General features: G+C 39.1%; 1 protein-coding gene across 2 annotated transcripts in view; it reads left to right on the top strand.

Annotated features, from left to right (window-relative positions):
* The window catches only part of NCOA7 (nuclear receptor coactivator 7), a 163,818-nt gene that overhangs the window by 83,568 nt on the left and 64,915 nt on the right, over positions 1 to 15,335 (top strand). For both annotated transcript variants that reach the window (XM_021712906.1, XM_008059099.2), the window contains exons 4-5: positions 10,627 to 10,706; positions 14,817 to 14,924. In XM_021712906.1, coding sequence (XP_021568581.1) covers positions 10,627 to 10,706; positions 14,817 to 14,924 — 188 coding nt within the window. The remainder of the gene's footprint in view (positions 1 to 10,626; positions 10,707 to 14,816; positions 14,925 to 15,335) is intronic.

Raw genomic sequence — 15,335 nt, 5'->3', positions numbered from 1 at the left:
AACTTCAGCTTAACTGGGCAAGTAATTCTTACTTAAAATTGTTTTTCTTTGAGAACTTTGAAGATTGGGCTCCAAGCTCTCCTAGCCTGAAGTGTTTCTGTAGATAACTCTGCTGTTATTCTAATTGGTCTTCCTGGTAGGTAGTCTGATCTTTCTCTCTTGCTGCCTTTAGGATTGTTTCTTTTATACATACGTTGTGTAGGCGAATTACTATGTGTCTAGGAGTTGGTCTTCTCTATTTTTGTCTTTCAGGGGTTCTCTGAATCTCTTGTGTTTGGATGATCTTGTCACTGATGAGATGAGGGAAGTTTTCTTGGATAATTTCATGGAATGCTTGCTCCAGGGTGGTCTCTGCTTCTCCATCTGCTTCTGGGATTCCAATTAATGTTAGGTTTGGCCTCTTGAAATAATCCCTCCTCTCTTGGAGGTTTTGTTCTGTCTTTTTAAGCTTCTTTTCTATGTTTTAACAGTTTGGGTTAATCCCATATTTTGGTCCTCAAGCTCTGAGATTCTTTCTTCTGCTTGGTTGATTCTGCTTTCCATGCTTATGAGTTTATTTATTTCATTCACTGTATTCTTTATTGCTGTTACCTCAGTTATCAACTCCTTCATTCTTTCCTCTTATCTCTCCTCATTTCTGTTTGTTCTCTCTATTAATATCTTAATATCTGATATCAAGGTATTAATAGAGAGTTTGAGACCAGTCATTCTGGGAACTCTTCATTGTATGCATTCCAAAGTCTGTATTCTCACTGGTTGACCTCCCAGGGGTCCGTTTGGGACCCGTATTCTTCTTTGAGTTGATTTTCCTCCCCTCTTTTTTACCTCTTCTTTAATTCTTTTGTTCAGTGATGGGGGGTAGCTTTTACTTTTGTTTGCGCGATCTCTTATTCTTCCTTATGTAGATTATCTGGCTTTCTGAAGCTGGACCGGGGGTGGGGGCTGTACTTTTTGCAGTTTTGAGATTTAATTGGGGAGTTGTGATTCAGATACTATCTGCAGATCCCAGTATCTGCTGACAGGTTTGTGGGCCCTATGTAATCCACTTCCTACCACCTTACAATCTGTCCTTGCAGTAGAAGTATATGTTTGCCCCTTGAAAGCAAAATGAGGTAAGAAAAAGGTAAAGAATGAAAAAAGGAAGGAAGAAGACGAGAGGAAGGTGGAGAGAGAGAAGAAAGGGAAAACAGACAGGCGTCCTAACTAACAAATAAACTGATAAACAAAGACAGAAAATATTTTTTTAAAAAACATACAATGATGCAAACACACAAACTGACAAAGCCCCCCACAACCCACCTATTGATGTACTCTTCCTCAAAAATACCCATACACAAACTGGAACTCTAAAACAACAGCATTAAAGTAACAGCAACAAAGCAAGTGTGAAAGCATAATCAAAAACAGAAAGAGAGAAGAGAAAAAAAACTAAAACAAAACTCCTTCTGCCACTGTTACCCTGTCTCTAACTTCCTTTCAGCTGGTGCCCCTGCGGGAAGGAGCAACTCTAGTCTCCAGCCCCTCCTGCTCTGTTCTCAGTGCAGGTTGATAGGATTGTTCTCAGTGTGGCTCAGATGCCCCACAGACTATTGTAGGAGGAGGGTAGATCAGATCTGGACTCACCTGGCTTGCTGCTATTACTGTCAAATCTCCCACTCAGATCTCACAAGTCTGTGCCTCTTTCAGCATGGGGGTGGGGCATCTGTTTCTCCAAGTTTGATGAGGAGATAACCTCTAGGTCCCAGGTCCTAACAAGATCTGAGAGTGGCACATCTCACACAAGCATGTGGATACCCAATCATCACACTTATGAATTACAAAAGGATCAAGAACCTATTTTCAATGAGTGTTCTCTGTGAGCTAGATGCTTTATTTTATTATTTAATCTAAAACTCATCGTGTTCTGCCACAGGAGGTGTAGTCTGTTTTACAAATGCAAAAATCAAGAAGCTGAGTAATTGGCCAGCAGTTCACTTCTGGTCAGTGGGGAGTAGGGTTTCATGTCCAGCCCACTTTGGCATCAAAGCCTGAGTGAAAGCCTTGGACATCGTGCTCCTTCTCCTGATTCAATTCTCAGAGAAAAATAAGACAAAAGTTAAAAAAAAACAAAACTTTAGTGTTTTCTTCATTTCTCCCAAACATTGCTATTTCTTAGTACAGAGGGAAAAGCTGTAAATAGAGTTTTATTTTCCCATGAGCTGTAATTTGAATGATGATAAGGTTGAAACTCCTCTCTGGAATTAACTACTAGACCTGGGCCTGTATGTAGTTACACTCACAATGGTTTTATGGTTGATATAAATCAAATGCTATAACAAAACAACCAGAATCATCTGTTTCCTTGTTTACTTACAGAGTTACACCGGCTCTTGGATGAATTCATTCATTCCATTAACAGAGAGGACCATGCTGAGTTAGTACTAGATTCTGGGGAAAGCATTTTATATGGAAGACGACTTCCCTGCCCTTGAAACACTTGCATTCTCACTTTAATTCAGTATGACTCATTTTAGTCAAGGGCTATATTGACTGTGACTTGCTTGAAGGAAGGAAAATAACATGACTGCATGACCTTTTCCTTTGTGTTAGAGTTTAAAGTGTGGAGTTCCTGTTGAGTACAGAGTTCATTTCTCCTTGACACATCTTTTGTTTTTGTTTTTGTTTCTGTAACAGCTTATGCTTTAGGTTTTCCAGAAATTATTCTTAAAGTGCTAAATAACAATACTGAATATTTTAATTGTACTTTTTACAGAGTCAGGCCAGTTTGAGAAGTGTGCATCACCAATAGAGAAGATGTTATTTCTTTAAGCTAATATAAGTTCTATATTTTCTTCAAAGACATTTATGACTTTATTTTTTATTATTTAGTCTTGAATTAATCTGCATTAGTTTGAGAGTGATCCATATTTTTTCTCTAAATCTTAGCCATTATTCACCTAACCTTATTTAATGACGATAAACCCTTAAGTTCCTTCAGCCCTTACTTTGCACATTACAGAGTGCTTTTTTTCTGAATTACCTTATCAAATCCTTATAGTAACTCTCTGTGGGAGTCCAGAAGTCCTAACAAGATCTGAGAGTGGCACATCTCACACAAGCATGTGGATACCCAATCATCACACTTATGAATTACAAAAGGATCAAGAACCTATTTTCAATGAGTGTTCTCTGTGAACTAGATGCTTTATTTTATTATTTAATCTAAAACTCATCGTGTTCTGCCACAGGAGGTGTAGTCTGTTTTACAAATGCAAAAATCAATCCCAGTTTTGCACTCTGAGAAAAACTGTCTTTGATTAAGTAAGGTTATTTGCCCAAGTTTACCCAGTGAACAAGGGGTAGACCAGGGTGCTCATTCAGAGTCTGTCTGATGTCAAAACCTCCCCTTTCACATTGTTACATGATCTTTATGGGGAAAAAAACCAGCTTTTTCTCACTGATTTTATAATAGTGCTTTCACTTCACAGTAAATTCCTTGGTTTTAGTTATATCACTATGGTGTTTGCTATGACTTTATAACCATGTATTTTAACTTCCTTGCTTCTTACTACCCTAACTTCTCTTTTGAAAACAATTTTGGATAGTCTTATGTATTTATGCTTCCACATTAACCTGGTTATCAATTTGACAAGGGCCCCTTCTCAAAAAAAATACTTTTTATTTAAATTGCATTCAAGCATTCATTTGAGAAAAGTTAAATATTAATTTACAGGAGTAAGATTTCCTATTTAGAAGCATTCCTTCATTTATTCAGTCCTTCCTTTATTCCTTTTATATACTTTAGTAAAGTTTTTTCATTTTCTCTACATATATCTTGTCATTATCTTGATATATTTATTCCTAGATATTTTATAGTTTGATACCACCATGCCTGGGACTCTTCTACTTATGTTTCTGTTACAAGTATGAGAGATTATTATATCTGGTCACCTAACTGAACAATTTTATAAATTTTGGACATTTTTATGATAATGTTTCTTCTTTAGGAAATTGCCTGCTGAAAATCACATTTTCATTTTTTTCAGTATTTAAAACTCTTTTCATGTGTTGCTTTGACTAGAGATTTCAAAGCAAAATTGGGTATAAGCCATAAATTGATATTGGTAGTATTTTACTTTTAAAAATGTTTGCTTTTGGTTCCTGATAGGATTCGTCTCTGTTTATGCAGGTATGCTTTAGAAGAACTTAGGATAATGCTTAATTTCTCAAGAGAGCTTGATGAGCTCATGTGTGCCTGTAGTGCATTTGAGCTCTGTGGTTGCCTTGCCCGACTGTGCCAGGTGGGCTCCGAGGCACGAGTGAGATTCCCTCTTCATCCTGGGGCTTTCATTATGCTTTGTTGCATTTCTGTTTTTAGCTGCACTATGGGTTTTTTTTTTTCTTCTGTGTGGCCTGAAATACTTGTGATTTGGCCTCCCATCCCATTAGGTTAGTCTGTGTCATAATTCAGTGGAGAGGTGGGTACCATACCCGGAGCCTTAAAAGCTTTCCTGGAATTGCTCTCAGGCTCTTACCTTCCAAGCACAACTGGGACAAAAGGAAGAAGGTGGAGCTCATGCCTGCCTGTGAGTATCTTTCCCTCTGCTCACCGACAGACTTTCTTCCATAGAGCTGGGGGCAGGGGCTTCCCAATTCCTTAATTCAGGCCGAATTTAGGTGACTAGGCTGGTACTACAGACCTGGAAGTGATATCATGAAGCCATTTTCTTTCCATTCCTCTGGGGAAATTGCTTTTCATATATACTTTTTAGTATTGTGTTGCTTTTTTGAGAAGCATATTTCTAATGAATATCAAAGTATAACTAATAATTCTTTATCATGTTATAGAAGTTTAAGCTTTCTAGCAGCCGGATTTGTGTATGTGTGTATGTATGTGTGTGTTTTAAAAAAATACAATAGCGGCTGTGTAATTTATCAAATACTTTTTTGGCATGTATCAAAGTAATGAGATTTTTTTTCCCTTTAAACAATTTATAAAAATCCATCATATTGATATGCTATCCCTGCAGCATTTCTGGAATGAAACCTTTTGGTCGTGGTTTATAATTCTTTTAACACACTACTGTATTCAAATTGCTGTTTACTTATTTGACTACTAATTATTAGTGATAAAAATATTTGTTAAGTATTTACTCTGTGCCTAACACTGTATGTATCATCTAATTTTCTCAACAATACATGGTGCATCTCCCTGGTGTCGAAGACCCCCAACCCTGAGTGAACCCTTGTATTGCTTCTGAATGTTCACATTACTGAAACCTTACCTTTACTACTAGCAGCACTTCCAAATCTTGCTATCTCTTACCCCTCTTTACCTTTCTCCATTATATTGTAACAGATGAACTACCCCTCTTCTACTGATAGGGTTTACACCATCTGTCTTGAACTCTCTCCACTTTCAGGAACTCTCTATGGCCTCCAGATATCCAATTCCAGGTTTCTGTGTTTATCTGGGCCTCTGGGCAGCACTTCCCAGTGTCAACACAGTCTCCCTTGAAATCTTTTCCATGGCCTTTCTGATATTACGTTCATTTTCCCATCCCTCTGATTGTTTTTCCCTCCTCATATCAGCTCTGCCTCTTTTTACTCCTTGACTCTAAGCCTTCTTTAGGCTCTATTCTCAAACCTCAGAACTCCTCCTAAAATTCCTTCTCTAAAATAACCTCACTCAAGACTTTAGAGATCCCCACTACAAAGGATTCCTGCACAAGTGCTGTCATGCCCCTGCAAGCCCCAGGCATAGTGCTGGATAGAGCCCCAGTGCCTGGAGGAGGAGGAGTCTTCTTTCAGTAAACTTGTATCTGGAATCTTTTCAGATGCGGGAGCCAAGAGCCAAGATCCACTGGGATTGAGGTCAACACAGGTGTCAAATTCCAACTCCCACCTTCAGGATTTATGCAGAATGAGATGGGCTAGGCTAAAGGGTCTGTGGTTCATTCTTTTAGGGATCCTACCAATGTCTTCACAGGTACTTTCTTATGGAACTGAGAAAAACTGGCTCTGAAGACTTCATTTCAGAGGCAGGCAGTTCTTACTTTATCCCGAATGGTTTCTGAGAAACTTGTACGAACTTTCCCCTCTGGCAGTAGATACTTTTACAACATTTGCCTGAGGTTCCTGTAAACATGGGTAGGTCAGAATTTGGGTGGCTATGAAGGTCATGGGGAGACCTGAAGCTAGAATTGGTGCTGACAGTTGCTTCCTTGAGGATAGTCAAGAGTCCTCGCCTAAAATGCGAAAGTAGGAGCCCCATCGCCGACCTGACCTTTTATGTGGTAACTTGTCTCTCTTCCTAGCTCTCTCCAGGGCCAGAAACTTCTCCTGTACTTTGTAGACTATTAGCTGCAGAACCTGCCTTGGCCAGACATGAGGACTTCATGTATTGAGACACATGGTTGAGTATCTTTACAACTCGCTGCAAAAAATACTAAGGAAACAATAGGAAACCTTACCTTGGACTATAATGATACAAAGACAAATTAGAACTTTAGAATTTGCCAACTACTTCTCTGCTAGCTTTTCTTCTTCTTCTTCTTCTTTTTTTGTTTGAAATCTCACTCTGCTGTCCAGGCTGAGGTACAGTGGTGGCACGATACAATTGTGGCTCACTGCAGCCTCAACCTCCTGGGCTCAGGGGATCCTTCTGGCTCAGTCTCACAAGCAGCTGTGCCTGCTACGGACATGCACTACCATGTTGGCTAACTTGTAAATGTTTTTGTAGAGATGAGATCTCGCCATGTTGCCAAGGCTGGTCTCTTACTCCTGGGCTCGAGCGATCCTCCCACCTAGGCCTTCTAAAATGCTGTGATTACAAGTGTGAGCCATCATGCCCGGCCTACTTCTCTGCTTTCTGTATCAAGCCAACTGTAAAACTTTGTGTTTGATTTGTGGCTTGGACAGATGCATATGATTTTCCCAGGGTTAAGTTAGATCAGTGAAAAGTGTTGACCATAGTCAGACACGTCAGACTCTTTGATCTATACCAGGACATTTATTCAACCATGTATGAAGAGAGGAGGGACCCCCCAAAAGATGAAATTTATTTGTAAAACATTATGTATTCTTGCATGTCTAAACTTTAGTCACCTTTGAGGTACTCTCTCTTTGATGCAATGCACTCATTGAGATGCTTTTCTCACTGCTCAAAACAGGGTTTGGCGCCTTTTCGTGCTTCTGTCGTTTTTTTTGGTTTCACCTCTTCCACTTCAGCAAAACCTTTCCCTTTGAGGACTTTTCATCCAGGGAAACAAACAAACAAAAATAAGGTGTTTGGGGCAAGGTCAGGCAAACAGGGAGGGTGGGGCACAGGGGTCATGCCATCTTGGTCAAAACTGCTGAACATTCAGTGCATTGTGGACAGATGTGTTGTCGTGGTGGAAAACCAGTCACCTATTCGCCACAGCTTGGGACATTTCTTCCACAAATCATGACACCACCTTCCCAAAGCTTCCAGATAAAAACCGATGGGTTCCTAGAGCACTTACCTCGCGGGGGAAGCCTGACTGCAAGGGGCTGCCCTCCCAAAGGTAATTCTGTGGTTTTTTTGGTCCTCCCTCATATGCAAGGTGTCATCAAGGCACAAGACATTCAAAGGGTACATCACGATCTTTCCCTCCAGAATCCCCAAATCTTAAACTCTGAAGGAAAGGCTTTTTTTTTTTTCTTCATTAAGATGTCATGCTTGACATTTTTCTAGCCTACTCACCTGTGCCAATGGATGGTAAGAAAATTTTTGTGCAGACTCAGTATTCATAGTTAAATTTATCCTGAAAGCTCCAGCCGGCACACATTTTCTCTTGCAGCTGGGCAGTGTATAAACTCTCACGCGTTGGTGGCTTATCGTGGTGCTCCCCACTGGAACCAGAGATAATTATATCCAGTTTAGCAAAGGGCATGGACCAGATGCTGCCACATATGGGAACAAGGAAGCATGCTGTGGGCTCTAGAAACAGGAAGCACTTACGAAAAGATACAGAGACTATTCCAAAAGCAGGCGAAGCTGAAATGACAGCCGCTTGTGATGACAGCGAGAAGGGTTAGAAGCATGCAACAAAGAACGTGGAGAGAAGGTATTAAAAGGAGGGAACATTTATCCTAATGCCAAAAAGGAACCACTGGAAGAATGTGTTGGTATGTTAACCTGGAGTATCCATCTTCCATATGAACAGAGCAAAAGCAACCTAAACATTTTTCATATTCTTTAGAAGAAAAGAAGGAAGAATGTTCTTACAATTGATTGCTTACCTGACAAGAACTGTGGAAACCAGTTTTTACACTTGTTGTACCATAAGATTTGTAAAATATTATGATTGGGTTTTTTCAATAGACTGTGTAGACTCTCCTCATCTAGAGATTTGAAAACTGCAGTTATTGGTCCCATCTTGCTGAAGTAATTTAGTAATTTCAGTTTCCTCACGTCACACTATTCTATTGTGTTTTATTTTTATGAGCCCTTGAAAAATGTTTATGGTTGTTTTGTGTCTATCTGGGTTTTTTTGTTTGTTTTTTTTTTGCTTTTTTTAACAGAGATGGAATCTCACTGTGTTATTCAGGCTGGTCTTTTAAACTCCTGGTCTCCAGTGATTCTTTCATCTCAGCTTCCCAAAGTACTAGGATCACAGGCATGAGCCACCATGCCTGGCCTATGTCTATCTGTTTTAATGTACATAAGTAATTTAGATGTGGCTGTGGGAAAATAGGGAGGTCATTTTTTATAGTCTAGAGGAATTTTCCGGGTCTCTTTGATCCATGAAAGGATCTGATTTGAACGTATAGATGACTAGAGCAGAACTCTAATGGTGTCTTCTATTTAAAAAATTTTTTCTGTTGGTTTAAAATTTTAAATAATATAAAAGATATATTTAAAAGTCAGGTAAATCCTAGAGGAATTAGCTATTTTAATTTTTCTATGTTACCTTTTCATTTTTATCTAGTACTCCCATGTTTGTAATATAGATGAAATGATATTGTTGATACATTTCTCTGTGTGTGTGTGTGTGTGTGTGTGTGTATGTGTGTGTATGTGTGTGTGTGTTGTGTGTGTGTGTGTGTGTGTGTGTGTGTGTGTGTGTGTGTGTGTTTGTGTTTGTGGGACCTCAGATGTGGAAGTTGAGTTAATCACCTTTTTCAGATCATGCCCTATCATTACCAGTCCAAGCTGGGCTTCATGTTATTTATTTAGTCATTCACTTTATTCTCATTTTGGGCTTCAGTTTCTCTCCCCACATCACACCATTCTATTGTGTTTATATAGGCTTTTATTTTTATGTGCCCTTGAAAAATGTTTATGGTTGCTTTGTGTCCATCTGGTTTTTTTTTGTTGTTGTTTTTTGCTTTTTTTTTTTTTTTTTTTTTTTAAGAGACAGAGTCTCGCTATGTTGTTCAGGCTGGTCTCAAACTCTGGCCTCAAGTGCTTCTCCCACCTCAGCCTCCCAAAGTGCTAGGATCACAGGCATGAGCCACCATGCCTGACCTATGTCTGTCTGTTTTAGATGTACATGAATGATACTTTTCTGTACATCCCATTCTGTTTCTCTTGATGGAAACTTGTTGCTGGGTATACTTTGGGCGTGTTATTTCTAGTTACTATCAGGAATCCCAGAGCTTAGCTGCCCCATTTTATTTCTCCCTTCAGCACCCTACTGCCACAGATACCACTGCGATGATCATTCTTGGGCAGGTCGCTTAGGGTATGCATACATACAGTGTAGACTTCTTGGGAGAGAATGGGCAGCTGTGTGTTAGATTGCTGGGTCATATGATCTAAATATATTTAATGTTCTGGAATGACTGAACCAGCTTATGTTCCTAGTAGCAGTTCACATTTCTCCTGACATGAGGATTACCCAGCTTTCTGATTTTGTGAGGCTAACAGGTGTGAAATGATACCTGGTTTCATCTGAATTTTTTGATCATGTACAAATTGGAGCATCTCTTCGTGGTTAATTCAACTTATATTCTTTTAGTCACTTACATTTTTATCTGTTGTAATATAGTCCTATGACTTTTGATATCTGAATTAATATATCAAGATGCATTTGACCATAACAGTTAGGTTGAATCATATGTAGCTGCCAATGGCTGATGGTTTTTGACCAGTAAAAACAGCAAAACCTATGTTCCAGCTTAGTATGTTTTTGGACATATAGGTCTTTCTAAGTTTTCATTATTATAAAATAGTATTGCAGTAACCATATGCTGACATGCAGCTTTTTTCTTCCTTTGAATTTGTCGTTAGCATAAATTCCTAGGAGAGGGATTACTGAGTCAGAATGAACATTTTTATGGCTATTGCTACATATTGCCAAATCGCTTCCTAAATGGGCAGTACTGATTTACATTATGCATCATTTTTGTCAAGTCTCTAACTTCATAATCATTACATATTATCATAAATAACTGCAAAATTACCACATTGTTTTTATTTGTATATCTAATTATAGTTAATTATGGTTAATAGTCATCATTTAAGTGTTCGTTTATGAGTATGGTTTATTTGTGCCCTTAGTTCATTTTCCTATAGTATCTCTTTTTAGTCAATTTTAAAGTGAATTATCATATACTATAGATTTACCATCTTCAATTCCTAAAAAGTAATAATCCATTTATGTACAATTTATTCTTCAGAAGACAATCAGAACAGAACACATGATAAAAAAGAGAAGAAGATGGTGGTTCAGAAGCCCCATGGTACGATGGAATACACGGTAAGTATAAACAAGGTGGTATGAACACTTGTTAATGCTACTAGGCTTACATACTATCCCTGGGCTGCATTCTTTTTGTGTACCCATTAAATAATGATGCTTCTTGAGATGGGGTCTAGCTCACTTCTTTTCCCTCCATATATTTTTCCTGGTCAATCTCATGTAAACCAGTGACTCAAGAATGTGACGGTCATCTGACTACAGCGTTTGTCACCCTGTTGATCACGAGCAATGCTTAGGCCTATCTGGCAGGCTTGGCGGGTGTCCACTTCTCCCTCACTGTTCCATGCGTGTTCTCCCGAAGCTGGGACAATAAAGGAAGATGTTTTTCTCTTAAACTCTTCTATTAACTGCACTTCCCTGCTGGAACTTCCAAAGAGGCCAATGACTTAAATCATCTTTGATATGACAGGGACTTCCAATTTTAGGTCTCCATCCCTAACGTCCTTTATTAAGGTCCAAGGCCATATATTCAGTTGCCTACTCAGCATATCCACAGAGTTCTCCATGTTTGGTTCTTTTTTCAGTATCTCCATCATTCATACATTTGTGCAAGCTAGATCCTTATCCTTAACATCTACTTCCTCTCACTTTCCATGTTCATCCTTCCCTTCGGTGACCAGCCAGCAAGTCTAGGCCAAATCCCTTTGTTTTTCACTCTCATAGAATCCTTTTCTTTATGTAACTTATCTCAGTGCAGCCTTATTGATTTATTCACATGATTCTTATGTTCATAACTATCTTATGCCTTAATTTATGTATCCAAGGAGAGAGACTGGACCCCTTTGTTTGCCATTATATTCCTGGCTCCTGGCAGTGAGTAGGCCTTCATATCGCTGAATCAGTAGTTGAATCAAGCTGGGCAGACCGGGCATGGTGGCCCGACCTGTCATCCCAGCACTTTGGGAGGCCGAGGCAAGAGGATTGCCTGTCCGGGGGTTCGAGACCAGCCTGGGCAACTTGGTGAGACCTCGTCTCTACAATAAATCATACATACACGCAAAAAAACTAGATGGGCGTGGTGGTGTGCATCTATAGTTCCAGAGCTGAGGTAGAAGGATAGCCTGAGTCCAGCAGGGTGAGGCTGCGGTGGCCATGAGTTTGCCGCTGCACTCCAGCCTGGACAACAAGAGTGAGACTCCAACTCAACAACAACAACAACAACAAATACTGCTGTACATGTGTCCATTATGACAACTTCACACTGTATGTCATGGGCTCATCTTTCTCACTATACCATGAGCTCCTGGTGGCCAGGAATTGTATCTTATGTATGCTAGATGTGGCACAAGGTGGGCACTCAGTTATTGATCTGTTTTAATGCACTAGGAAATATCACTGTTGAGGAGTGTTCTCTTTGACTTCTAAGAAAAAATTAAGTGTTATTGCCTTTGTGCGGTTGTGTTTTCCTATTGTGTATTTATGTTATACTCATTATTTGCATGCCATGCCGGGCCCTGTATAAGGCAAGCCTCAAGACCAGATCCTTCTCTGGTGTTTCTTTTGGAATGGTAGATCTTCTCCAAGCCTCTGCAGAGTCACATTGAAGATTCCTGACTTAGCCATTCCATGCTCAATGCTCTGTGAACATCTCCAAGGCATCTTTCAGGAGTTTAGAGGCCCAGCCATTTTTAGAAAGGATTTGGGGTGATTACATTACCACTGTCCAAAGTATGTTGTTGATCTTTGGAACACCTAGCACAGACCTTACTTCAAAATAGGCACTCAAGGTGGATTGGGTTAAATTATTTATTGTTAATAACAATATTCTAAAACCATAGTCCTTAAGTTCCTTGTGTATTCATCCAGCAATGTGATTTCACAAGCCCCTCCAAGTAATTGAGAAGTACTTTTGCTAGGAGTTACTTCACATAGGATGTACTGAACAATGCAGTGACAGTAAAGATCTACTTCCAAATTAGTTAATAGATATAAACAAGTGATCAAATCAGTGGTGCAGGTATGCCCACTTGTTTGATTTATATGTTTTGGAGATTTATTTTTATTTACTTATTTTTATTTTTTATTTTTTTTGAGCTGGAGTCTCACTCTGTCACCCAGGCTGGAGTGCAGTGGCATGCTCATGGCCACCTCAGCATCAACCTGCTGGGCTCCGGCGATCCTTCCACCTCAGCCTTCCAAGTAACTGGAACTATAGGCATGTGCTACCATAACTTTTAACTTATTGTAGAGACAGGTCTCGCCAAGTTGCCCGTGCTGGTCTTGAACCCATGGGCTCAGGCAGTCCTCTTGCCTTGGCCTCCCAAAGTGCTGAGATGGCAGGCTGAGCCCCCGAGCCCAGCAGAGACTAGTTTTAATTGGCAAACTATTTTTGTTCTTGTCCTTGGAAATAAAAGGTAACTCCTATAGCTTCATGTTTAGAGAATCTGCTAGCTTTTACTGGATTGCTTATATTGCTCTTGAGCTGTGGATGACCAAGCATTCTGGATTACTTTCAAGCATTTAATGATACCAACATCCTTGATCTAAAACTCTAAGTATATCTAATCCTTGTAATAACTGCAGATTGTAAAGTTTTTCTCCCTCCCTGAACCTCCTGTTCACAGTATCGTTTACAAGCTTTACTCACAAAAATATGAAGCAAATTCATTGATCACTTACTGTGAAGTCAGTGCTATAAAGCAGATATTAGGATTATCTCTATTTGATGAATAAGGAAACTGAGACACAGAAGTTAAGAAAATGCCCCACGTGTCATACAGCTAGCAAAGGCAGATCTGCAATTCAAATCCAGCAGTCTGGCTCTAGAGTCTGGATTTTTCCATCTCTGTCTTATACTAACTCTAAACTCTGAGAACTTCTGGGCTTGAATATATTATAAAAATATCTAATACAGTGTTGAAAAAAATACTGTTTTAACTTTTTTTGTTTGTTTTTAGTAGAGATGATTTTTGCCTTGGGTAGAGGTAGGGGTATATGTTGTTTACTTACGTTTTCAGTGCTTAAAATGTATATATATACATTTTATATATGTAAAAATATCCTAGGTATACTGTTTTCTGATTTGTTCTAGAAAGGCTTTGAGGCTGTTTCAGTGATGACTAGTGTGAGCAGTTCATCTAGCAAGTGGGCTTTTGCCACTGAGGGCAGTTATGGGTTCAATTCTACTTCTGTGTCGCTACCATTTCACTAGTCCGTATCTCCCTTCAGTCTCCTCAAATCTCCGCATAATTTGAGGTTCACCTGGGGGATCCACTTTTGCTCATAGTTAGCTACTAGTCTTGACCGAGGGCAATTGATGGGAACTTCACAGTGACATTCACCAGGGTGACCTCCCACTAGAAAGTTCATCTGGGGACTCTGGACAGAGAGTTCGTCCTGGGATTTTGACAAGACCGCAGACAGCCAACTTCTTTCTGGGTAGAGCTGTGCTACTGTGAAGTGTCTCGTCTTCTTACTGCTCTCTATTCCTATTCCTCCTCTAATATAGAAGGAAAGAAAAGTGTACGCCTAGGACATATGGCACAAGTTTTATAGGTTTAGAGAATAACGCCAATTTGACATAAAAATTGTCATTTTAATAGCAGTGAACAATTATTGATAGCTAATCTGAATTTCTTTCAGATGTCCTTGCCGTCCACAGTATTCATTCGCCAACTATCTGAGTGTCCCCCATGTGACAGGCTCTTTGCTGAGCCCGGGGTGGGGAATGGGAAACAGCTAGTAACAGGGAATGGGAAACAGCTAGTAACAGTAATTAGGAAAACACAGGCAAATAGAACATTATAGGAAAGAAGTTAGTCCGCTTCTCCTGTGGGTGAGCGCTGTCTATATATCATCTTTTTTTTTAATAGTTTTATATTATGCCTTATGGGTCTTTACACCTAGGTTGTGTCTCTGTCCCACACACCTGAGTAAAATTAGTGGACAGTGAAATTAGAAGATGAAGGAGTCCAGAAATGATTTGCATTTGCGGTTTGCTTTTATGTGATTTTATTAAGAATTTAGAACGAATGCACTCTTTTTCATAGTTCATCTGGATAGAACTGTTACTTTTTCATTTACTCATATAATAAATATATTCATGTTGTCTATCAAAAAAAATTATTTTGCTTCACGTATTGACTCTTGCTTGTTTGATTATTCTAGGCTGGAAGCCAGGACACCCTAAACTCCATAGCACTGAAGTTTAACATCACTCCCAATAAATTAGTGGAACTGAATAAACTTTTCACACATACTATTGTTCCAGGCCAGGTAATTATTTTCTTATTGAATTTGACCTTAGACATTTTGTATATATCGTTTACTGCCATTTTAATGCCTCACTGTTAATTGTCACAGGATTATCATCGATGATAATATGTGTTAACTCAGTTTTTCCTCTTCTTTAGATCTGAGAATTCTGAATTATGAACTGTTCAGAGATGAATATTTTGCAAATGATTAGCATAGCTTATTATAACTATTGTTAGTTTATGTAGTAGGTATTTCCTAGGACATCAAGAGAAATTCTAAATTAATTTGACTTTTTTCCCCCTGTTGCATACATCACAGATATTCTTAGACTATTTAATTAAAAATTGCAAGTTTCAATTTAGTCCACTCCTCTGGGGTACATTGTGACCGTCGTTTTATTTTAATTTGGGCAGAATTTTTGTCATTTTT

This window comes from Carlito syrichta, unplaced genomic scaffold (assembly GCF_000164805.1).
Source record: "Carlito syrichta isolate Samal-C Ts95f unplaced genomic scaffold, Tarsius_syrichta-2.0.1 Scaffold303719, whole genome shotgun sequence".
Taxonomy (NCBI): domain Eukaryota; kingdom Metazoa; phylum Chordata; class Mammalia; order Primates; family Tarsiidae; genus Carlito; species Carlito syrichta.
The sequence above is the reverse complement of the archived record's forward strand: the minus strand, read 5'-3'. Positions and strand labels throughout refer to the sequence as shown.